At 45.8% G+C, this 25,867-nt stretch overlaps 2 protein-coding genes and 1 long non-coding RNA gene across 5 annotated transcripts in view; 1 reads left to right on the top strand and 2 right to left on the bottom strand.

Annotated features, from left to right (window-relative positions):
- LOC138723113 (glutamate-rich protein 3-like) overlaps positions 1–9,988 on the bottom strand; it is a 36,567-nt gene extending 26,579 nt beyond the window's left edge. For all 3 annotated transcript variants that reach the window (XM_069862002.1, XM_069862001.1, XM_069862003.1), the window contains exon 1: positions 9,892–9,988. In XM_069862002.1, the coding sequence (XP_069718103.1) occupies positions 9,892–9,938 (47 nt within the window). In that variant the 5' untranslated portion in view covers positions 9,939–9,988. The remainder of the gene's footprint in view (positions 1–9,891) is intronic.
- A 1,331-nt stretch (positions 9,989–11,319) lies between these two features.
- On the bottom strand, positions 11,320–14,395 carry LOC138723397 (uncharacterized). The gene is made up of 4 exons (XR_011337860.1): positions 14,240–14,395; positions 12,029–13,449; positions 11,526–11,627; positions 11,320–11,438 (listed from the first exon to the last, which is right to left on the bottom strand). It is a non-coding gene; the product is annotated as an uncharacterized lncRNA (long non-coding RNA).
- Positions 14,396–18,508: 4,113 nt separating this feature from the next.
- LOC138723112 (tRNA wybutosine-synthesizing protein 3 homolog) lies at positions 18,509–25,542 on the top strand. Its single transcript, XM_069862000.1, has 6 exons — positions 18,509–18,698; positions 19,844–19,924; positions 21,793–21,891; positions 22,715–22,786; positions 23,067–23,200; positions 24,084–25,542. Exons 1-6 carry the CDS (start codon positions 18,525–18,527, stop codon positions 24,304–24,306), a joined length of 783 nt encoding a protein of 260 aa, XP_069718101.1. The 5' UTR covers positions 18,509–18,524; the 3' UTR covers positions 24,307–25,542.
- Positions 25,543–25,867: the final 325 nt, after the last annotated feature.

Below are 25,867 nucleotides of genomic sequence, written 5' to 3'. Positions count from 1 at the left end.
ACAAACTGCATCTCTCTTCTCTTTATTGGTGAAAATCCGCCAAATCAACAAACATAGAGACCCTGATCATGTAGATTGTCAGAGTAAGGCCCTCCCCTGCTCCACACAAGAAATGCCTTGCACCTCTGGAATGCCAACAGAGCTACAACTTCCTAGCTGACAAAGATCAGAGCTTCAAAAAATTGAACCCAAGATATGAGAGTTAAACACAAAACCAGAAGCATCCGTAACTAGCAGATACCTTTTTTAAGAGTTCTTAGCACAACCTTATCATACGTCACCCTCTGGAAAGAGGACAAACAACAAAATACATTTCAGTCAGCTGAAGTTTTTAATAGTCTAGATCCATTCACGTTGTTAAATGCACACACTCAGCCACACATTGCATAGTGTTCAGCCTGACCTTCAGGCTCTCTGGGCAGGAAATATTTTAATTACACAACAAGAGATTGATCTCTCTGGTTTTCTTTGGCTTTAAATTTAAATGCCACTGTACCTCTCTTGCCTGTCTTTCAATGGGACGATTCATGAAAAATGTCTATTATTAGGCCAGGGCACCACACACAACAGCATGTTCAGGGGAAGAAAGAACAATTTGATTAAAAAAAAATTTAAAAAAAGCAAGGAGATCATGAATTTACAGGAATTTTATCTGGGGTTTCACAATAATCGCCCAAGTAGCCTACCAACAATAAATTAAACTTTAAACAAACAATTTAGCTTACCTTGTTATGCACGTTGATCAAATACCGGCACTATAGCAACTGTTCTACATTACTTTTTAAAACCATTTGCATTTGAAACCATCAGATTACATCAATTATGCTAAATGTTGACTTACAGTACGCCCTGGCAGTTGCATACAGAGGCAGAGGAGAAACTCAATCCAACTCCTCTTCATTTACTCCCTTCCATCTAATATTTCATGGACCATGTAACTAGTCAAAACACAATTCCCACCTGAGTACGGTGACACAGCAACTTTAGTTTCAAAGACAACTCTGCACACGTTTTCTCATTTAAATTATGAACAGGCTGGTCTTTAAAAATGCTGAATTAAACTCAAAGTTCAGAGAGTATTGGGGAAAACGAGGAAATGTTTTGGGCCTGAAACAAAACCCAGGAAACCACTGGAAAGAATGGAAGGGCATCCACTAGGCTTTGGCAGAGCCTGACTTCCCAGAGACACCCAAGCTCTCTGCCCAGGTGAATGCCTCAGTTGCCTAGAAGAGCAGCACAAGCAGAGCCTCACTGAACACCCGGGCACTGGCTCAAGCTTGGGTTCAAACTGTGTGCAGAAGCAGCATCTAGCCCTGCAAGTCTGTGCCCACTAGCAGCTGCTGCCCAGTTCCTGCTCATGCTGACTGACTGGTTCATCCTCCCCTGTCAGACTTTAGGCAAGTGCAGCCGGAGCGGGCCATGCTGACACCTCTCCCAAGTCCCCCTGGAGTATCCCACTGACACCAAAGAGTTAGACCGACTCGGCACTCCAGAGGATGAGGTGCAGGTGCAATTCCCAGCCCAAGGGCAGCCAGGGCGAGTTACCAAACCAGGTAACTTCCTTCCCCCAGGCACCAAGGAAGTCTACCAAATACCATCATGCGCATGGAGCACATGTTCTCTCTGGACACCCTGAAGAACTTAGTACATGAAGGGAGTTCCCCACCCGCTGGCACAAGGAGGGGACCCTGGGAGGCAGATGCATCCCATTCCCAGGTCTGTCTCTGCTTTATGTGGGCATCTTGACCTCCCACCCTTTGAGACCAGCAGCATGCCAGGTGCTCACTCACCCTTCGGTACCATCTGCGCTCCTAGGTAACACCTTAACTGCCTGTTCATGAAAACAAACTGCTGTTGCTAGAGACAACTCTGCTTTTCTCCCAAAAGTAATAAATTAATAAAGCCAAGTACAAGGACACAAATCAACACACAGAACGGAGGCACAAACCAAAAAAGCCACAATTTGTTCTGCTTTAAAAGAATGTATTGAGGGCCAAAGTAAACCAATTATCAGCCCAAAGCCCCGCAGAAGGAATTACGTCTGCAGTGGCAGGGAGTCCAGCTGTGCAGATGACTAAGTACACAAAACAAAAAATACACCAGAGCCAGTGACTAGGATTTTAGTAAATTAAGGAAGTGTCCACTTAGAACTCTGTATTATACCAGATTTTCATTGCATTATCATTACCATTACTATTTATTAACAGTATCTGGTTTTGATCTGCTTACAGCGCAACGCACTGCGTGCAGAGCTTGTGCTGTGTATCAAAAGGATCTTTAAAACCGCTCTTATTCATTTGAAAGGACTAAGTCACAGTAGGCATCCAGCATCAGTTTTGTAAAGCACATGTTCACAGTTAATAATTTACAGTGCAATTAAATCAGTGACCGTTCACCAAAGAAATAATCTAAGAGAGCATCAAAGCTCTAGTTATTGATCGGTAGAGTCACAGGGAATTACAGCTCCCATGTTTTACATGATCACTGGAGTTCGTTGCTCCTTCAATCAAGCAAAGAGTCCTGCCCTAACGGAGACCATTCCTCGCTTTAACAAGCTAATGGATCTGGCATTGCTTCTGCTGGGGACATAAACAAGAAAGGCTCAGCCAGCCTCCAGACAGAACAAATTCAAACACAGACTGTCAGTTAAGAACCCCACAAGGCAAGGCCCCTGCCCAACATGTTCCATTTGGGAGCAAAGACTCCTCCCAGGAGACTTTCCAGACACCTGGCCACTGCCTGCAATACCCTCCCTAAGGAAACTCTTCAGCCACCATTAAGTACATCCCATTTCAAAAAACAATGCCGTCAGGGTCTCCACAGAGGAAAGCAGATGGTGGCAAAGTGATTTTCTGCAGGACTGGAATATGACACGAAGTCCTGAAGGTCAGGACATTGTGAATTTTAGCTGGGAATAGCCCAACAGGCACATGTGGGCCTAAGATTCCAAAGACAGCATAGTTCCATCACAGAGGATGGGATTTTGCCATCAACCCACCAGTACAGGCATTTAGAAGACAACTGCTGGCATTGCCACACAACTCAACATAAATGCTTGTTCCGTTTGGTGCCTCCAAGCTTGAGCCAAGTGAATACGGCCAGTGACTACACTGCACTTGGATTCCTCTCTCTGTGAAAGAGGACCAGAAGATGAAAAGCCAGGAAAACAATCCCCAGTCTCCGCAAAAAGAGGATCTTGCTTTGTAGGGTGGCAGGGTTGTAACACTTGCGAACTGACTTTTCCAACTACAGCCTTAGGCCGTGGCCCTTTTCAAAATATGGGGAGCTGCTGCTGTGCAGCTGGGTCACTGGCAGACCCTCAGCTGCACCACCTTTGGACTTGAGGCACAGCTCTGGCTTCTGTATTTTTTGATTTCAACCTCTGCTGCTGTGCTTATAAGAATAAGAAGCCACGCTGGAACCCAGCTACTGAACCAAACTTCATTGAAGTCAGTAGATGACTTGAAATCTGGATGGGGCTGTGCAGTCTAATGATAATTAATTGCATTATTTCAAGCTCACAAAACCCTGAAGCCCAGGTACAATCTTCCTCAGGTGATAACAAGGAAGGGGAAGGTCACAGTCTCTCCAAACCACACTGCATCTCTGCTTAAATAGTTGCACGTCCCCTCCAGCCTTGGCCAGCTGACCTCAATGAGACTACCAGTTGTTTGCCTCATGGACACACAGGCTACATTCACCTTTCACTTTTGTTTCAAAAGCTTCAAGCTGCTCTCTTTACTCTTTGCCTAACCTGAACTATTTCATGGCCAAACCACTGAAGATTCTTTGGCCAGATACTCCGTGAAAATTACTTTATTTTATGAATACTTTGCCCCAGGGCATGGTCAATGACCTCAAAGGCAGCCAGAGATCTAACAAGCAGACAGAAATGAGCTTACTCTGCCTGCACCCAAAGGCAGTCACGAAGCTCTGGAACACAGACAGTGGCTCGCCCAGCACTGCCCAAAGGCTACACAGGACCCTTAGGAAGTTTAACATGGCCAGGTGAAAGTCCTACACCCAGGAACGAACAACCCTGTGCTACAAACAGCACAAGCTGGAGACAGACAGGCTGGACGTAGCTCTACTGGAAAGGATCAGCCAGTCCTGGGGACACAAGCTGGATGAGGTGAGTCAGCCACAGCACCGGGCAGCGAGGACGGCCAGCAGCATCCTGAGCTGAAATAAGAGGAGCACAGCTGGCAGGAGGGAAGCGATTGTCCCCTTTCCTTGTCACCCACTAGACCCCATGTGCGTGGCTGCATCCAGGTTTGGGCCCTAGTGCACAGGAGCCGTGGATGCACTGAAGTGAGCTCAAGGAGGCCACCAGGATGGTGGAGCTGGAGCACACGCCCTGTGAGGAGAGGCTGAAGGAGGAGAGGCTGCGCAGCCGGAGCAGGGGTCAGTCTGAATGAAGCAACTTGGTCTGATGTCAGCTGACCCCATGAGCAGACCAGACAAGAGATCTTCCTTGTCTTTTGCAGAGTGAATTATTTTGTGATCCTGTGGCTCATTTGACTGCTGTACTAAGCTAGCACTATTGAACGGCTCCCAGAGTGAGGAGCAGAGGCAAACCCCACATGTGGTGGCCTCTCCACTTCAGCAAGGTCTTTGCAAGTCACAGCTCTGCAATTTCCAGTGTTTTCCCTGTAAGGTAGAGATTGGAGCTATTCCTCAATACATCTGTGAAATAAATGCCATCAGCCACGGCAGAACTGTTTCCCCAAAACTGTTCTAACAAACTATCATCCCGACTCCAAAAGTGCCTTTCACGGTAACTAGAGGGAAACAATCTTCCAAGAATAAGGTTTTAAGTATTTTGTTTGGAGTCCTATATATTTCTGCATACAAGAAACACTCTTTTTTCCAAAGGCTTTTATACAAGCAAATCTTTCTACAGGTTCCAATCTTGAGCACAACTTGGCATGGAAACGGGAGCCAAAAGGCTCTTGTTCTGCTACCGATTTGTGACACGGCCGGGAGCAAGGGACTCGGTCGGTTCTTTACCCAGAGCATCGCTCAGCATACAGGACGTGCCAAATCACGTTACAGAGACGGGGACGTGCACAGGTCCTCAGGATCTGTAATTCGTGCCGCCTCGGGGCCGTGTGGATGCTCTGAACGTTCCAGCCCGCGGCTGCGAAGCCAGACACCGAGGAGGGGCACACCTGCCGCCAGCCCCTTCACGGACGGAGGGGATACAACGAATTCTCGGGGTCTTGGCCGGCGCTTTCGTTGTGAGGGGACAGGCGGCGCATCCCCCCCGCGCTGGACGCAGCGACACGGCGGTCCCCGAGTTCCCAAGGCTCGGAGCGGCGCGGCTCTACGCGGAGCCAGCCCCCGGCTGCACCCCCACCCTCCTTCCCCCCCAGGCTCTCGCTCCGCGTCCCGACAGAACCGGGCAAGCACGGCCCGGCCCCCGCTCCACTCACCCCGTCTGCGGAGCTCCCATCGCGGCGGCTCCCAGCGGCGCTATTGGCCGCGTCCCGAGCGTCGCTAGGACACAGCGGGGAGGGGCGGGGTTGCCAGGGCCGCCCCCCAACCCCCCGGCGGCGGCCGCCTGTGACGCCGACCCCGAGCTGGCAGGAGACGCTGCAACGGGCTCTTCCCCTGCAGTACCAGCGAGCTGCCAGGGTAAAGGAAGAGAAAGGCAAGGAGAAGGGAAGGATGAAGAAGGCCTTTGGATACAATACACGCCTGTGAACTTAAAAACACAGTGGGAGATGAGAGGATGCTCGATTGTTTCAAATCATAGACTCATAGAATCACCGCGTTGGAAAAGACCCACCGGATCGTCGAGTCCAACCATTCCCGTCAATCACCAAACCATGCCCGTCAGCACCTCATCCACCCATCTTCTAAACACCTCCAGGGAAGGTGACTCAAGCCCCTCCCTGGGCAGCCTCTGCCAGTGCCCAATGACCCTTTCCGTGAAAATTTTTTCCTAATGTCCAACCTTAAACCTCCCCTGGTGCAGCTTGAGGCCATTCTGTCTCATCCTGTCCCCTGTCACTTGGGAGAAGAGGCCAGCACCCTCCTCTCTTCCTTTCAGGTAGTTGGAGAGAGCAATGAGGTCTCCCCTCAGCCTCCTCTTCTCCAGGCTAAACAAGCCCAGCTCTCTCAGCCGCTCCTCATAAGGCCTGTTCTCCAGCCCCCTCGCCAGATTAGTTGCTCAAATATCCATCCACATTTCCATTCTCTCAGCACAAATGACAGGAAAGCTCCAAAGGGTGCATTTCAGTGGCCTCCAGCTTGACTCTGATACAGGAGATATCATCATCCTTCCCCGCTCCTGTTGTTCCTCTGCATCACAGCGGTTCCTCTCAAGGCTGCAGCACAACTGAACTGAGAAGGCGAGGAAGAGCAGGGCCAGCCCTCCCTTGCTGATGAACCAGCTCCAAAACATTGAAGGACTTCAGCTGTCCTTCAATGGTCCTCTGTGCCATGATCCACCCACATGGAATACTGAATTGTCTCTTGTAAAAGAAGCAACTATCAAGAACATCAACATCTTCCAGACTTTTTTATCTTCCCAACCCTGCAATTAAAGTCTCATTAATTTATTGTATCCTGCTGGAACACACCAAGGCGGCAGGAACACATGCAGGGAACCACTCGGTTACAACGGAGAGGGGATACTTTTGAAGCACCATTTATTTTGGGCACAATGATATTAACGAACCACAGCTGCAATTCCACCCCTCTGTCTTTCAGAAATACACGTACCTGCCCTTTCCAGATGCTGCCATGGCTACACATGGCACACACAGATACACAGATAACATGTGGCAAGCGCGGAACCCCAAGCCCTGCCTGTCTGTGCGAAGTTGAGCACAACAGTGAGAGCCGGTGTAGCCTCTCCCACCACTCACAGCCCCATCACAGAGAGCACCACCATTCGCTGATTCAGACCCCTCCTCTGATTAAACTCAAAACCAGCCAACCTGACAGAATTATTCTGCCTAGTTTGTTTGTCTGCTATCCTTTTCCTCCATACTCTCCGCTCTGTGGAGGGGATGGCACGTTCTAAAAAGAGAGCTGGACCAAGGGATCTCTAGGTTGACAGACTCTGCAGATGGGTGCCCTGACAGACCAGACGCAGCTGAAGGATTAGTCAGAAATGTGACAAGCAACGTCTCCAAGAAGCTCAGCTGCAGCAGTTCCCAAGCCAAAGTGGTTCCCCCTCCAGTGACAAGAGTGTTCTGCTAACAACGAACACAGCACGGAACATCCGTGGACACTTTCAACCGTTCCCCCTGGCAGATTACAGTGAGAGCGGGTTTGCACTGAAATGCGAGGCTGGGGCTACTGGAACTAAGTTGTGGGCAAGCCCTGGCCCCCTCACCTTCAGCATGACAAGATCTCACAGCGCTGCACCTCCACCTACAGCCGCAGCCCAGGCTCATGTCTGCCACAGCACTGACAACACTGCCCTCTCATCCCTCACGCCCACCTCCTGCCCACAGTCCCAAAGAGCCACTGCATCTCCTTGTTCCTCCCTGTACCTTGTGGTCAGTGCTATGCTGTAATTTTTATTCACACTGCGTGTCCCAAAATGAAAACAACCCCTTCCATTTGTACCATACATCAGATATAGACCAAGAATTTAGATGCTCTATTGCATGTCTTCTTGGGGCCCCTCACTACAAGAAGGATGTTGCAGCTCTGGAGTGTGTCCGGAGAAGGGCAACGAAGCTGGTGAGGGGGGTGGAGAACAAGACTTACGAGGAGCAGCTGAGGGAACTGGGGTTGTTTAGCCTTGAGAAGAGGAGGCTGAGGGGAGACCTCTTCTCCCAAGTGACAGGGGACAGGACGAGAGGGAATGGCCTCAAACTCCACCAGGGGAGGTTCAGGCTGGACATCAGAAAAAAAAATTTTCACAGAAAGGGTCATTGGGCACTGGAACAGGCTGCCCAGGGAAGTGGTTGAGTCACCATCCCTGGAGGTGTTCAAAAGATGGGTGGATGAGGTGCTGAGGGGCATGGTTTAATGGTTGATGGGAATGGTTGGACTTGATGATTCTGTGGATCTTTTCCAAACTAGTGATTCTGTGATTCTGTGACACAGCTGTCTGAGTGCTGCGGATTCAATGTGCTTAGCTTTGCCGGGAGAAGCCTGCAGCGTCAGAGAAACAGAAGAACTCCTCTGACACCTTCTGGTCAGGAGCCTGTAACAAACCCTGTCCTATGAACATCAGCAAATGCATTGACAGGGAAACTGCTCTGAATTTCATCTCTGAGCATTAGCTCCAGCACAGAGGCGGCATGAAGCAAGAAAGGAGTCACTGTAAACCATAAGCCTCTCATTCCTGTAACACCCTCTGAGCAAAGGACAAATTAAAAAGAACCACAGATTTTAAAACATACCGTGTATAAAGAAAATGTGTATTTTCATACACACATCATCATATCAACCATTAACTGCTATGCTTGACCTGCTATTTAGTACCTTCACATTAAGAGATGTTTTACTTTTTCTAACAGTGCTGCCAAGCAGAATCACAGATTCCCTACCTGCCATAATTTCACCAGAAGGAACAGGAATAATCAGCATCTTTTACCTTAATAATCAGTTAAACACTACCTACCCACATCATTTACACTAGGCTAATCATTCTTAAACCTTCAAATTCAGAGCAAGTGGGAATGCAGCTCCCTACTCATGTTGGAATTTTGACCTGCAGGGAAGCCAGCATCTGGCCACTGGGACATCCACACAGCCTCCAGCTGTGACAGATGCCAAACCTGTGACACTGGCAGGCAAGGACCACGCTACTGCACTCCTACAGCCAAGTTCGCATAATCCTTCTCTTCCCCAGCAACTACTTTCAAAAGCACTTACTAAAATATTAGTTTGAAATACTTAACTCCAGAAACACTCCCATCTTTATCCCTGGCAAAAGCATCCATTTGATGCAATGGCTATAAGGTTTGTATGAACAAGGAACAGTTAAATGACTCCGTATAATAGCAGAAGGACCTCACATTTACATTTGCACAGAAGAAACAGCACTGTGATCTGCCTGCTATAGAAGACGGAGCTCAAGTAGTTTACCAAACCAATTACACACATCTTGAAAGAAATGAGGACTTAACTCAGTCACCCAGCATATTCCTTTAGACCTATGTTTAATAGCTATAATATCTTAGTATTATCCCCCCCCATCAGAAATTCAAACACTTTCTTAATTCCTGCTGGGAAAAATAGGTAGAGCTTTTTAGAGGTGCGTATATTTATGCTATGTTAGAAAATTTACTCACCTGTAAGTTTAAATTATCACTTGAGTAGCAATCCCAAACATGGCATTAAAAGAGACGCTTTCATACCTGAAAAAGGCTGATATTGCAAGTCTGAATCGGTGACTTGGAGCGCTCTCCTCTCTACTGAGAGGTTAATGCAAAACACCAGAGATGCACTTCCACAGGGACAAGCTTGGTGCTGGACAATGTCTTCCTTACATGACTTAACTTCCATTAGAAGAACATTCCTTTCCTCTTTGACACTGAGACCTTGCTCTTTCACCACCAATACTAACTGAATTAGTTCCGTAAGCCTCCCTGTAAAATACTCTTCTCTCACCTTAATATTTTAACAGGGGATGACAAACCTAGGGGAGAAATCCAGACATTTCAAAAGATTTTGCCAATTATTTTCTTAGTTGGGATTAAGCAAAACATCAGTAGAAATTAATGCCGTCTCAGAAAAAAAAAATAAAATCACAGCTTCAAAGAAGGTAGTGCAATGCCTGAGGAAACTACACTTGGATTGAGAGAACATGTGCTGATTTGTGATAGTATGACAGTAAACAAATCTAAACCAAACGTTAAAAAACAAGTTTCGCAGACAAAAATGCCTCTATATTGAAATTTATGGTCAGTAAGGACTCACTTTTCCTCAGAGGAACAGAAGTTCTCCTTGAAGTTGAGAAAACTCATCTGCAAGTGATGACTTCATGACTCATTAGAGAATTGGATCATTAAAAGGAAGTGCCTGTAATACCAAACATTTTGAGTGTAAAAACTGTCAACACAAAGAAATTGTTCTTCCTTAACTGCATTGTATTTGGATATGGACAACAATGTATCCACATTCATTTATGAACTAACACAATTCTCAGCACCAATGAAAGCTGTTCAGCCTTTCTCTTCTCCTCACTTTAGCCACAGATTCAGGTGACTTTAAATTTAATAAAGTTTGCAGGAAGAATTTAAATCCTCGCTACCCAGCTACTTACCATCAAGGAATTAGCTGTTTCTCCCAATATCATCAGCTACAGAGTAGCAAATACAATAACAGCAAGTAACTTCAGAGTTACAGTCCCTCTGAATTATCTGTGACATTTGCAATTCAGATACTAAGTCAAACGTAGCAAAACAAAAATGCCTCTGCGTCCTAGTAGTTCTCATTTGACAGATTCTTTGGCCATGAGCTCAAAAGTGAATTGTTTTGACAGTAAAAGCTTTTATTCCAAGTAAATTATGTGACAAAAATGGAATAAGACTAATTACGGTTAAAAAATTAACGAAGTCCTAGTTATATCTGTATAGCTAGTTCTAGACATATGTGTATCTGTTAAAAATCATTTTGCACTGCCCACAGCAGCTTCATTGTAACTTCTCAGAGAGCAAGAGATCCAATCCTGCCTGAGGTATTCGCTTCCCTTGTACCACAAGGCCACATCACCAGAGAAAATTTATTATTTCCACATCAGCCAAAAGAGCTACAAAAATTACTTTAAAGTATACACAACTCTGCTTATTACAAAAAGAAAACCGATCGGTAATTGATTGATATAATTAATGTAAATCAGCATTTGCTGTTACTGCTAAACCTGATTAGAAGTAAGTTTTATACCATACATCCAATTAATCATGTAAGCAAAGATGCAGTTAGAACAGCTACAAAATAAATGGGAAAAGGCTTCACAGAAGGAGCACCATCTTTCCTCGTGCACCACTGCCATGAATAATGTCTTCATGAGCCTTAGCTACTTGCTCCAGTGGATATTCTGGGCCCACAATTGGGTTCAGCCAGCCAGCTTCTATGCCATCAAGAAGTGCCGCTGCACATTCATGCATCTCCTCCGGCATGTAATAAAGACAGCATTTACCACCGCAGGGCCTTTACATTCTAGAAATGTATTTACTGTTTATGCAAAAGTTAAACCAAATTTCACAACCCAAAAATATTTTATGATGTTCTGAGATTAGATAAAAATGTAAAGGAATGAACCAACAAGTTATTTACGGTGAAATGATCCCTACAATAGGTTTTAACTGAAAACAGAGAAGTGTTGGAATATGCCAACAAAACATGCTTTAAAATGAAAATGTTCCTGCCTCAGTTGCAAGAAACAGACTGACTCCAATTATACTAGATTCCTTAGTCATCGTGTCTCTGGGATTTATCTCGATGGGACCTCTACAGCCCACAACCTGTTACAAATAAGTTACGATCGAGTTCCATTCGTAACTATTCAACTGCGGTGTTACGTGCACAAAGTAAGTGACAAAACCACTTACCATCACCCTTCCTCCACAGGACAGCAATTGTAAGTCAGCAGCAAGATTGATGTTAGAGAGCATTTCTATTATTATATCAACTCCTTCCATCTTTGTGTATTCCTATACAGGATATAATACCTTATTATCAGTCCAATTAGTGCTTGGGTACTACCGTTTATTTCATATCCTATAAATAACACACATTTTACAGTTTATTGATTACATTTTAAATACAGCCTTTGTACTAAGACTGACAGGTAATAAATTTAATTTTAGAGTATTTTGATCTGATGAATTGTAATATGCTACCATATTGGAAATTGCTGGAATGCAAGAGTTTCTAAATTCCATCGCCAGTGAAGAAAGCTCAGCTCTTCTAGCCTGGGAAAGTTTTATCTTGTGTAGAAATGACAAAGACAGTACGCTATTGCTCCCACATAAATCTACTTAAAAAAAAACTTCTGCAAATGACTGCTCATTCTGTTAGTAACAAGAATCACCTAGCCCTGATACATGCTTACCTTAATTTTATCAATGTAATTTGCTTCTCTGTGATTAAATACTTGGTGAGCACCATTTCTCAGGACTATGTTCATGCCCTCCTCAGTTCCTGCTGTACCCAAAACCTTTAAACCACAAGCTCTGGCAATCTGACATGTCGCTATTCCAACCTGAGGGGATGAAGGGGGAGGGAAGAAAAGGAAAAAAAAAAAAAAAACACAAAAAGGAAAAATTAAGTAATTAAGTCTTTTTTCTCTTTCTTTCTTAGCATCGATTTCATATATTTCACCTGCAAATTGGAACTTACCAATTTAAAAAGTTAGCCTGGAAACATTTTTTTAGCCATAAGTTATTTGCACCTTAGAATCAGTCTAATAAAGAAAAGATATTTACAGAGATGTGGTAAAACTTTGTGGGGTTTTTGAAGAGATATCAGCATTTAATATAAATCCACGTAGAATGCAGTCTGTTTGTTAAAGCTGGGCCATAGATACTTGATACAAAGCCAAGGAAATTCTTGCCTTCACAGAATCATCTGCTATTGATACCAGCACTACATACTGCAAAGAAAACCTGCAAGCAGAAATTTTGTTAACATTATGAACCTTGCACAACCAGATAAATTGTTCCTTTAGAAACCAAATTCTCTGGGTCTCGTACCAGCTCTGCACTCCAGAGGACGTCTGGAGGTGTTGGATGCCTCCACAAAAACCTGGTGCTGGAGCCAATGGTCATCCAGGCACAGCAATGCCATCTCTTGGCATTGCTCTGTGTCATGGCAACAGCATGGGAGACCAAGATGGGGGAACACAGACACTGCCTGCCCAGGATTCAGTCCCAGCTGGTCAGCTCCCGGAGGCTACCGATTCAGCAGCTCCCACAGCAGCCACAGTTACAGGATATGTTCCGAAACGCATGCTCCAAGGATGGTGACTCAACCACCTCCCTGGGCAGCCTGTTCCCGTGCCCAATGACCCTTTCCACGAAAAATTTTTTTCTGACGTCCAGCCTGAACCTCCCCTGGTGGAGCTTGAGGCCACAGCCCCTTGTCCCGTCCCCTGTCACTTGGGAGGCCAGCTCCCTCCTCTCCACAACCTCTTTTCAGGTAGTTACAGAGGTCTCCCCTCAGCCTTCTCTTCTCCAAGCTAAACGACCCCAGTTCCCTCAGCTGCTCCTCGTAAGGCTTGTTCTCCAGCCCCTTCATCATCTTTGTCGCCCTTCTCTGGACACGCTCCAGAAAAAAAAAGCATCTAAATCATCTGAAACAGAAACCTAATTTTGTTAATCCACTAATTGATATAAATGTGACCATAAATCATACCACAGACAAAAGCAGATGCAAAGACAGAAAGCAGCATTTCTTACAAGCTGCCTTCTCCAAATACTTACCCCCTCACTGGCTCCATGCACTAGCACGCTCTCTCCTGCTTTGGCATGCCCTCTGAGTGGAAAACAGAAAATATTGGCATGAAGATTGCAGTACACAGCCGTTACGCATCAGATTGTATAAACCAACGTCAAATCTCATCTTTCACACAGTATGATTTCCAATTCATGTTATGGCTAAACAGGTACAATCAGCTTCTTTGGGAAAACAAGGAGGCAAAATAAACTATATCACTTACAAATTTACGTACTGCACAGTTATGTTGTGCACCTAGCAGCAAGTCATGGTCTGGTACTGAACTTAAAGATTTTCACCTGTTACAGAACATAAAAGTAAACCATGCTGGTTCTAACAATTTGTTCCATCAAACTAAACCAGATGTCCAGACCTAAGCTCTCACCTAGCTGACATGAAGCCTGGCTTTAACTCATTACCCTGCCCTATGGCACAGACAGGGCTGTACATGAAGCCTCTCTGGCACAGAGGCTCAGGAAGAAGAGAAATTGGAAGAAGAAATTAGAAGAAATTAGAACTATTCCTGTTCTTCACTGGCTGAAGTAACAATTAGCACTGAGAGAGAGTTATACATTTTATTACAAGAATCTTACCGGAGAAGCCTTTCCAGGCCTGTTCTCTTGAGAAGAAATGTGTAACAGGAGAACACAGTTGCTAGCTTCTAGGTGACAATGATATGACAATGCCATCAGCATAACAAATTTAACTTAAGAGTTTTAAACATTTCCACTCATTGATCTCCTCTCCTTTTAGAGGACAATGAAAAAGCGGGCTTCAATTTTTTAAATATTCATAAGCAAAATGGATAAACTTAGATTTGACACCTTACTTTTGGAAAAGAGCACGATAAGCAGTGAAGTAGGGTATTGCAACTGCTGCTCCTTGTTTAAAGTCCAGTTTATCCGACAAAGGAAACACTTTATTAGCTGCAGCAACTGCATAATCTGCATATCCTCCAGAGATCGTACCAATGGTAAAAATCCTGTCACCTTTCTAGAAAGGAGGGAAAAAAAATAGAGACATTAATCATCTCGCTTATATTTTCTTTAATATAGTTTAAGAACCAGTTCACAGATGTTTAGCTGATTTCTAACAGCTCTCCTATTAAAACTAACCGATTATATTTGTCACAGAGAGGATTTTTATAATGCTAATACATACAATCCATGCAATACAAACCATATCATTTCATACACCTAAAGTGTCATAATTAGAACCCCGGCTCTAGAGGGTAACACACAAACCTACTGTCTCATTAATATTGACCTTAATGAACCTGAACACTAGAGAATTCCAAACACAGATTCCAAATGCAAAACCTAAAAAGTTTTCACAAACACAAAATAAACATTTCTCAATTATTTTTGCTTAAACGTGGAAAAGAGATATTCTCTTAATAAACCTTACAACACCTCAATATTGCCACTGTTCTGCAGAAGGGCCGGCTCAAGCCAAAATCCCACAGGCGATGTGGACATGCACAGCGGGCAGCACGTCACCTATGTATGCCCAGCGCCGTGGCACAACACCAGCTGTGGGGCCAAGACAGCACCCAGCCTGGCCCTTGGCCACTGGCAGAGCAATGCCAGGGCCCACAGAAGGCACAGATACACAGCTCTGAGTCTTCTGCTGCCAGCATGGTGACCTCCATAAACATCCAGCATGTGGATGGGGTGGGTCCGGTCTGCGGACACCGGGTAGTAACTGCTGCAGGGTAGTGCAATGGTTTCCCAAGCAGCTCGAGCATGCAAATGCACGAGCTTGGCCACTCGGCATTTTTGGGATGTCTGTCTGGGGCACACACACGCATTGCATCAGCTCTCACTCTGGACTGTCAGGGTGACCCCACTGTGTGCTGCCACTAGCTGGCAAAGGTGAAAAAAGCCAGCAAAGCAATAGAAACAGGATTAGCAGCAGAGCAACCACACAAAGATGAACCCATAAACAATCATGAATTAAAACTCAATGTATTTTCTACACCTACCTTGAATGCAGTAACATGTTCTCCAACCCCTTCAATTACACCAGCCACATCTGAGCCTGGAGTGTAGGGTAAAGTTGGTTTTCTAGCATAAGTCCCAGAACGAATATACTGATCAAAAACTACATATTCAAGATGAAAAGTTTTGGTTTGTATTCTTCATTCTGTTCTGAGTAGCCTATTATCATTCAATGCCATTATTTCTGTTCACAGAACTCATATATACCTGATTTTCTTTTGGAACAGGAATTACGACGTCTGACTGGATTTTAAGCACTTCAGGGCCACCAAATTCAAAAACTCTGACAGCTCTCATCAGATTTCTTGTGGCTGCCATAGTTATCAGAATATCTGCAGGGAAAAAAAATATGGTATTGCCATCATAATTTATTTTGCATTTTCAAAATAAAGAAATCAAACAACCACCTGCCAAGCAACAGATTAAACAGAGCTTCACTCTTTATTTAAACTGGGGGAAGGAGAGTTGGTTTGGGCTTTTTTCCCAAAACTTGCAAAACGCAGAACATTTACCCCACCACTTGCAGGGCTTTATGGGTATTAAGAGAACCACATGCAAATAATTTTCCCATAGAAATGTTTCTACAGCAGCTCCTGTGAACAGGAGCTGTCACATCTGTACAGATATACAGCACTTTGGGGGGAAAACTGCTACAATTTACTGCTACACTCTGGCAAAAAAAAAGCCTGCTACACACAGGCCAACAGGGTTGTCTAACCAAGTGACATTCCAGTCACCGCTCCTGCAGGCTGTCAAACCTCCAGGTAAAAAAGGCAAAAAAAGTCTATTAATCAGCTATCACAAACAAAGGTACCCCTAGAACATTAAAACAAGCCAGGAAAGACTGAAATGCAGACATTTAAGATTCCAGTCCTTAATTCCACAACTGCATCTGTATGTGACAGCCCTGTGCTGCAGCTCACAGCTCACAGGCACTGCTGGACACAAGGAAAGCTTATCAACACAGGGAGGTGCAACTGCTCCAACCACACTCATTCCTGATGGGCTCCAACAAACCACCATGAGCACGGTACTCCCACCACAGGACAGTTACACACAGGTCTGTCAGGAAGCTGATCCACTCAGAGAGAAGCACTTTACTTGTGACCTAGCAAAAAATCACGGAACAGCAGAGGCACATAGGAACCTTATAGGTATCAGGAGATCCCACTGCTGGCCAGCTCCAGTTATGGAACTTCAGGGCTGCAGACAGAGGCAGGCTTTTCCCAAAGCTGATTACAGCTTTCACAAGGACCTGACTTCAACATTATTTTTTTCCTAACTCTAGTCTGTAAGAAGCCTGCGTAGTTTTGGTTGTCTGTTCAAGCCAGAAAGAGCACTGGTCACAGGGATGTACACTACTAAGATTTCCCTTAGGACGTGGCAAAAATCCACTCTGCCAAGCAATTTCTGCAGTACAGGTCACTTTTATATGTTGTGATAACAAACCAAAAAGCAGCTTCTATTCTGCTCAGAAAAAAAATGGACCCATAAGTTTTAATAAACTATTCTGCAGCCCGGTGATGAACCTAGTATGAGGCCACCTTCAGAGGACTGGAAGCAGCCCGCTACTGGCTGGAGTGGCTGCAGGCAGGCAGACATCATCCCAGTGGCTCCAAGCACCTGGGGAACCCCAGACTCATCGGCACAAACCAGTTGCGGAATGGGGCAGGGCCCAGGGCCTGAGAGTGGGGGAAGCAGGGAAAGCAGCAGCAGCACAGCCCGTACAGAGAGCTCTGCCCCTCGGGATCATAACATCATAGAATGGTCTGCTTTGGAACAGACTTTAAATACCATCCAGTTCCAACTCCCCTGCCATGGCGGGGAACTCCTTCCACCAGATCAGGCTGCTCAAGGCCCTGTCCAACGTGGCCTTGAACGCTTCCAGGGATGGGGCATCCACAGCTTCCCTGGGCAACCTGTGCCAGTGCCTCACCATCCTCATTGGGAAGAATGTCTTCCTAATGTCTAGTCTACATCTTCTCTACTTCAATTTAAAGACATTTCCCCTCATCCTGTCGCTACATGCCTTTGTAAAATGTCCCTCTCCAACTTTCTTGTACACCCCCTTCAGGTACAGGAAGGTCGCTATAAGGTCTACCTGGAGCCTTCTCTTCTCCAGGCTGAACAACCCCAATTCTCTCAGCCTGTCCTTGTACGGGAGGTGCTCCAGCCCTCTGATCATCGTTGTAGCCCTCTTCTAGACCTGTTCCAACAGCTCCACATCCTTCTTACGTTTGGGATTCCAGAACCGGACATAATGCACCAGGAGGGGTCTCACATGAGACAGGAATAGAGGGGCAGAATCTCCTCCTTCGCCCTGCTGGCCAAGCTTCTTCTGATGCAGCCCGGGGCACGGTTGGCCTTCCGGGCTGCGAGCGCACATCGCCGGCTCGTGTCGAGCTTCTCACAGACCAGCACAGCGAGTCCTTCTCTGCAGGGCAGCCCTCAGTCACATCATCCCTCATCCGCAGATCGCCCCGACTCGCGGTAGGGGTGGAACTCGGCCTCCCCGCGCCCCGAGGACACGGCGGGAGTCGGGGCCTCCCTCGCCTCAGAGCAGCCACCGGCAGCCGGGCCCACGGCGGGCGGGAAGGTGGCCCCGTCCTCCGTGGGAAGCAGAGGCGGGGCCGGATGAGAGGGGCCCGACCCGGCTCCCGGGACGCTCGACGGGGAAACGCGGCGCGGAGCCGCTCCGCAACGAAACAACAACCCGGGCACAGCGCGACCTCCGCCGCCAGGCCTCGCCCCCGAGTACGGCCCTCAGGGAGACCCCGCCCCGCCGCGCCCATCACCGCCAGGCCCCGCCCCGCCCGCCGCCGCCGCCGGAGCCCCGGGCCCCCCTCCCGCCGGCAGGGCCGGCCCGAGCCGGAGCCCCGCGGCCGTGTCCGCCTGGGCCTGCGGAGCCGGGCCCCGAGCTCGGGGACAGCCGGCACGGGCAGCCCCGCGCGCGCCGCCTACCTCCGCGGCGCTACTGCCCGCGGCGCGAAGCGGGCCCGGGCCGGCGAGGGGGGCGGTGACGGGATCCCCGCGCCCCGCCCCGCGCCCCGCCCCGCGGCCGCCCCCGCGAAGGTTTGTCCCGCGCAGGCTGCCGTCGGCCGGGCCCGGCCCCTCATGGCGGCCTTCGCGCGGCGGAAGGCGCAGCGGCTGGCGCGGGCGGACGGCAGCAGGAAGGGCCGCCTGGACGAGCGCGCCGCCCCCGTGCTGCGGCTGCTCAACGCCCGGGACCCGTTCTGCACCGCCAGCTCCTGCTCGGGCCGCCTCGTCCTGCTGCAGGGCGGCGCCGCCGTGAGTCCCGCCGCGACGGGCTGGGGGTGCCGGGGGTCCCGGGGTCCTGCTGGGTGTCTCTGCTCCAGGTTCTCATATTAATTGCTGAGACTTAAATCCTTCCAGTGCGAGACCGTGCTCTCAACGCTTTATCTGACTGAGAGTAGAATCACAGAATAGTCTGGGTTGGAAGGGACCTTAAAGATCATCTCGTTCCAACCCCCCTGCCATGGGCAGGGACGCCTCCCACTAGATCAGGCCCATCCAACCTGGCCTGGAACACCTCCAGGGATGGGGCAGCCACAGCTTCCCTGGGCAGCCTGTGCCAGTGCCTCACCATCCTCATTGGGAAGAAATTTCTCCTTATGTCTAGCCTAAATCTGCCTCTCTCCAGTTTATATCCACTGCAGCTAGTCCTGTCACCACAAACTTTTGTGAACAGTCCCACTCCAGCTTTCTTGTAGCTCCTTTCAGGTACCGTAAGGTCGCTAGAAGGTCTTTTCAGAGCCTTCTCCTAGGCTGAACAACAACAAGTCTCTCAGGCTGTCCTCATAGCAGAGGTGCTCCAGCCCTCTGATCATGTTTGTAGCCCTCTTCTGGACCCGTTCCAACAGCTCCATAGTCTTCTTATGTTGAGGATTCTGAAACTGGACACAATACTCCAGGTGGGGTCTCACGAGAGAGGAATAGAGGGGCAGAATCACTTCACTCGCCCTGCTGGCCACGCTTCTTTTGATGCAGCCCAGGACACGGTTGGCCTTCTGGGCTGTGAGTGCACATTGCTGGCTTATGTCGAGCTTCTCATCAACCAGCACCCCCAGGTCCTTCTCTGCAGGGCTGCTCTCAATCACGTTGTCCTCCATCCTGTATTGAAACTGGAGATAACCCTGACCCAGGTGTAGGACCTTGGCCTTGTTGAACCTGATGAGGTTTCCCCAGGCCTATTTCTCCAGCCTGTCCAGGTCCCTCTGGATTACATTCCGTTCTTCCATGAGGAGCATGGATAAATCCGTTTTAAACTACTCCTATATGAATATATTTTCGTACCTTGAGAAAACACGCTTTTTTAAAAGCAACATTATTTATGATGAAGGACTCTTTTCTTTACACAAAATCAAAGATCATGTATCTGTAGTGCCACTTTAATTCTTTCTCTCTGTCTCCAGGATGTAAACAGGTCTGAGATCCAGAAGAAAATCTGCACCTGGCTCATGGTAACACATGAAATGTGTAACAAAGACGATGTGGTAAGAGGACATTATGGTACAACTTCTGTATTTATGTAATGCAGGATTCCTAATGTCATGGAAAAAATGGCATGTAAATGGAAAGAAATGTTCAGGTGGTTTTATGACTGTTACTGAGATGAATCAGCACTCTAATTTAAAAATAAACTGTCCTTTAGTTGCTCTACTTAACAGATTCTGAAGACCTGTTTTTAGGAGAATGCTTTTAAGCTTAAGACCAAGTTCGCTGCGTAGTTGTAAATGCAGCCAATATGAAATGTGACTGATTTTGTATGGTCAGAAGTCACATAATCCCCACGTCTCAATAGCTTCTCAAGAAGTCAGGAATAGGTGTTGCTTCTGTCACAGAACACTGACTTTCAGAAAATGATTTCTGAAAATCTCGGATGAAGTGAGTCTTGGTTTTGCAAAGCTGTGGCTCTGTTCAAAATGAAAGCTGTCCTGTCCAGAAGTGAAATAAGCTCAGTTTCTGTCGAATGCTTGCTGGTCTTTGGGCAGTGGCATAAGAGTCATTAGCAGGTGCCACAGGGTGAAATACAAAAAATGTATTCCTCACTGACACCACAGTGACAATTGCTGTATCAAACCACGCATTTCACTGGTGGAAGTTCTGTATCAGGCAGCATTGAGATGATGCTTTCTGGAAAAGCAGCGTTCCAGAGACATAGGAATTACTAACTTAGCTGTTCAGAAAGACCGGCTTCCAACTTAAAATAAGAACATTTACAGAGGAGATTCTACACAAACACATTTAAGTAGTTTTCAATTTTTGAAGGAAAGTGGAGAGTGCTACTTCAGCAGTTTTCTTTTATGCCATCATGTCTTAAAAAAGCATATGAATCTGATTATTTTATTGAATATTTTCATTTTACAAGAAAGATGAGGAGGGCTGGACAAGACAGCAAAGGAAAGGGTAACAGCTGACATCTCTCCAGTTAACGCAGCACATTTCTTAGTGCTGTAAATTGAGCAAGTGAAGGCAAACGGGGGGGAATGGTGCTTATGGTTAAATAATCATAAAATGAAATAAGTCATATAACTGCCTCAGAGCAACTTTCCTGAATGGAAAAAAGTACTATCAGCCCTTAGAGCCACTCTGCAAAAAAGATAGCATAGAAGAGTAGGGAAATTGTACTGATAAGCCCTGTGGAATATCATACAGCTTTCTCCACGCTTGCAAATCCAGGAAAAATTGCCATTAGTGTCTCAGTCTTCTGGCACAGCTCAGGGGGTCTGAAGGTGATGTCTTGCATTTTACAATTATGAAGTTCCTTCCCTCTTTTTTTTCTTTCCTTGTCTTGTGTATTTATGCATCTAATTTCAACTTTGACTTTTTTACCTTTGTAGGTGTTATTCTTTAAACTAGGATTCAAACGTGATCAAGTCTGTTAGGCCACAAATTTAATCTGCTGAACCTGAGAAGAGTTTCTAAAGTTGAGGAATGTGCTTCAGAAGTAAATGTCTTTTATTTTAAAGAACAGCTTTAAGTAACTGAATAGTTGTGCTTGGGTTTCACATGGTTGCAGCAACACAGCCCTCAGTCTGTGCTGTCTGACTGAATCTATTTGTTTGCATGTAGGAAGACACAAACAGAGAAGCGTACATCTTTAAAGTCTCTCTTGCTATGAATTGCTATCAAACCTCAAGCTTAGCAAACTGAATCATGGAAATCCATGAGATTTCTGTGTATTACAAGCAATGAAAAATTAAAAGCAGCTGAACGTGATTCCTTGGAGTTCATGGGCTGCATTTTAATGCTTGTTTCACACATGGACTAGGTACTTTTTTTCTTTCTTTTTGTTTTTGTTTTTTCTTTCTTTTGTAGCCCATCTCCAGTGTTAATATAAATATTTTGGTGTTTTTTCCAGATGGCAGCACTTGAGAAAGCTACTGGTGATGTTGTGCTCAAGTTTGAACCATTTGTTCTTCACGTGCAGTGTCAAGAGATGCAGGATGCACAGCTTCTGGTAAAATTACATTGAGTAACAGTATCACAATATTGTTCTCTTATATTCTGTGCTGCAAAGGAAAAAGTGTTGGCTCCTGAGCAAGCTCTAGCACTTTAGAATAGTCCCAGATGTGCTATATGTTTAATAACCAAGGTATTAAAGGTAAGCTAATGAAGAAAACACAGCTTTAAAGTGAGTAGAGATTTTGCTTTCCATTTTAAAATCAAAATTACTCAACTGCAGCTTGGTTTGCAAGCTGAAGCAGATTGCCTGCTAAAAAGCTTTTCCAGCGATCTCAGGTTGCTTTCATGGGCTGAAAGTGACGGTGTTTGTAGACAGCATTTTGCTGCCAGCCAGGCCATTTGGCTCCTGTGTTGCAGCTCATTGAATAGTACCTTTGCCTTCTGCTTTTCTAGCCTGACTCCAGAGAGTAATGCATGATGCGTTTGTTCCTTCATTGATCTAGAAGAGAGCTGATTAGCTGCTTTTATAGCATTGCTGCCCTTCTAGCTGTACAAGAGTAGCATGACTGAGTGCATGGCTACCAGATAATGCAGTGCCGTGCCCAGAGAGATGGTCATGTCCCATCTGCAGTGACGGGTTTAGATTGGACAGTCAGGATTGACTGGAGCTCTCTTAAAACTGCCCACTATTTGTGACACTACATGGGTTTGATCTTAAAAACATTTTACTGTAACTATTTTCTTGTATTAATCTGGGGAGATGGTTTGGAATAAGTTTTTTGCAAAACTGAGACTGAGCTGCATTGCAACCTACTGGGAATTATTCCTTGCTGTGAAAGTGTGTGAGACTTGTTTAAGGTATCTTTTTTTTTCCTCAGCATTCAGTGGCTGTTGATTCTGGGTTCAGGAACTCTGGTATTACAGTTGGCAGAGGAGGAAAAATTATGATGGTAAGGACTTTTCTACTGACCTGTAAGGAATATAACAGAATCCCATCATTACTTGTAGCCTCAGTTTTTTTACAAGCCAAGATCTGTGCTGTAACGTGATTGACTGCTTTCACAGGCCATGCTGTAGCACTGCAAATTCTTTCTGCCTCATTTAACAGCAAACTAACCAATTGTGTGGGAGAGTGGTTTTTTTCCTTTAGTAAATTCCCCATAATATTCAAACAACCTTAATAAAATAAAAAACTTTATTCTAGAGAAATCCTTCTCTGTGTGTTTTTAGGCTGTCCGGAGCACTCATTGCTTAGAAGTTCCATTGAGACACAAGGGGAAACTGATGGTCTCTGAAGAATATATTGAATTTCTGATACATGTAGCTAATCAGAAAATGGAAGAAAACATAAGGAGGATTGGCAGGTTTGTTGGATTCCACTAGTCCTGTTCATTACATCTAAATCTGAAAGTGAAAAATGCACAGGAGAGATTGTTTAAATAAAAAAAAAAAAAACAAAACACAAACTAGACAGCTCTTACAAAGTCTAAAATACAATTTCAATTAATTGTTTGAGCTCCAAAGGCTATAAAGTATTTAAGGAAAAACCTGTAAGCGACATGAGTTTGCAGACTTTGTTATTAAGTGTGGTTTGAGTTTCTTTTCTCATGTTAACAGCATTTGTTATTCTAACACAGTGGCCATCTCAGCAGAATTCAGGTGGCAATACATGCTTTAAACCACTAAATGCTTTGCATAGTTTGCAAAACTGAGGATTTTTGAGGGTGGTGGAGAGTTACACACAGTACAATTGTGTCCAGCTGAGGAAGAGAACAGGCAGAAGTGCCAGAGTGCGAGGGACACAGATACTGGTGAGGCACCTATGTATACGTAACCAGAGGAGTTTCTTTTTATATGTCCACTGGGAATCTCTGTAGTGGTTAAAGTTAGCAGTGACTGCTCATAGCAGCAGTCCATCTGATTGCTAATGCTGTCAGTCATTAAACATTTAACCTGATACCGTTTCTAGTTTCTGTAAGGTTAACAGGGTCTTCATGGCACTTGAGTGCCTCCACCACTTGATTGCTAACATCCAGGCATTACAGAGTGGAGTAGCAGGACACGCACAAGGACACGCCCTGGTATTTCTGATTATCCTTCCAGTGTTGGCTAGAACATCTCAATGTCAGTAGCAATTTTCTTCTCTTGGCACATTTTGGTGATATTACAAAAGCATTTGTTTGTTCAGTTTTGCAGATCCTGAGCAAACCTACAAAAATAATACTGACATAATTTGTTTCTTTCTAGATTCTACAGAAGCTTAGAGTCAGCTTTGCAAACTGCCGCTGGTGCAAATGACTTGCATTCTGAGGGGATGGAGAGGAGTCGCTCTGTGTATGTTCGTAGAAGGAAGAGGAAGACAGTTCACAGACAAAGAGTATGCCCCTCTCCCAAGGATCAGCATGAAGAGCTGGAGCCTGAGGATGATATAGAAAACAGTCTTGATATTTTTGCTGATATCATGATCTAGACTAAAGCAAACTGAATAACAATTGTAATGCTCTTTGTAAGAGACAGAAATACTGCTCTGTTCTAAGCAGTAACACTCCCATGGATGTTTACCAGAAAAAAGGTAATTAAACAGAATTGTGCACAGGTTCAATGCCAGAGAACAAAACCTTAGAAGGTTCTGGGTGTTGTTTTTTTTAAAAGCCCTGTCTTTTACTCTGTCTGCTAGTTATCACAGAAATGACTGGTTTGGTACAGCCTTTGGCTATGTCCTCAGTGGTGGCGTTTTGTGTCCATATGCTGAGTTTAGGCCTTCTGATTTTCACCGACCAGAGAAACTCTAAAAGCCTAGTTGTTATCGCTGAAGGTTTTTAATCCAGGAGCTTTGCCAGCAGTACAGATGCCCGTCTCAGAACAGGACAAAGCTACGTGTCAGCCAGCTGAAGGACAGTTGCTGGTGTGGAGATAAGAACAGAAAACTAGAAGTTGGGTCCTGCTCTGTGCCAGCTTCAGCCACTGTGTCCTGGATCCTTTCTGGCCGTTGCACTGGGCAGCAATGTTGATGTTGTTTTCCTGCACTTTGCTGTGTTTCAGGCTCCAGCCCCCTGTGTGTTGCCATGTTCTGCTTCCCTTGGCCAGTGGCCGTTAAGTGTTATTTTCCTTTGAGTCTTGTAGCCAGCTCCATACATTGATTTTGCTCCCTTACATCTCATTCCATGTGGCTGGTGCCCAGCCTCCGTTCTAGCTGTCGGGCATAAGGTCATCCGAAGTGTACCCTAACAGGCTTTCTTCCCAGGCTGTGAAGCATCGGCACTCAACAACTGTTAAACACAAACCAGTGCAATAATGTGCACATTCCTGTATTGCACCCCTGGAAAATTCACTCCTTACTCCAGGTGTATTTTGCAGAACAATGGTGAATTTGTGAACATTTGCAGCAATGGATCCTGAGCCTGCCCTGCTTTTTATGCCCCTAGTAATACACTAACACTGCAAAACAAGGCCCTGACTGAAGGAAAATGGTTTATTTGGTGCGGTAGCTCCAAGTTCACAGAGCAGGGAGTTGTCATTGTTTCCATTACGTAAACTTGTGTCTTGGGGATGTTTTAATTCCACCGTAAAAAAAAAAAAAAGTGACATACAAAGTGGCAGCTAAAGGGAAAAGTAGTTGGGGTTTTAAATAGATTCTGGAAGACCTGTTGGGCTGTGTTTCCAGCAGCATGCATGCCAGAAAAAATAAACTTGAGCCTTTTGTGTTGCTTGTGGTGTTTCTAATGTACAGCCTGAGCAGTTCGGTGCACGTGCTTTCACTCTGTTTCTGGTGGCTCGAAGGATCTCAGCAGAAGTGTGGCAAGGTGATCAGGACAACGCGGTTCCATCCATGCAAGAAGATTGTGGTTGTGTCAAGTGAGGTACTTGGAGGCTGATGCTGCCCTTGGCTGCTGGCTGCAAGCACAAATTGGACAAACAACAGAAAAAGTAGTCGCTACAATTTTCCTCTTGTGGAGGGGGTGAGGCACTAGTGATAAGTTTTTGAAGATGAAAGAAAATCAGCTTGTGAGGTGAATGTGTACATAAGATCT

This window comes from Phaenicophaeus curvirostris, chromosome 8 (assembly GCF_032191515.1).
Source record: "Phaenicophaeus curvirostris isolate KB17595 chromosome 8, BPBGC_Pcur_1.0, whole genome shotgun sequence".
Taxonomy (NCBI): Eukaryota; Metazoa; Chordata; class Aves; order Cuculiformes; family Cuculidae; genus Phaenicophaeus; species Phaenicophaeus curvirostris.
The sequence above is the reverse complement of the archived record's forward strand: the minus strand, read 5'-3'. Positions and strand labels throughout refer to the sequence as shown.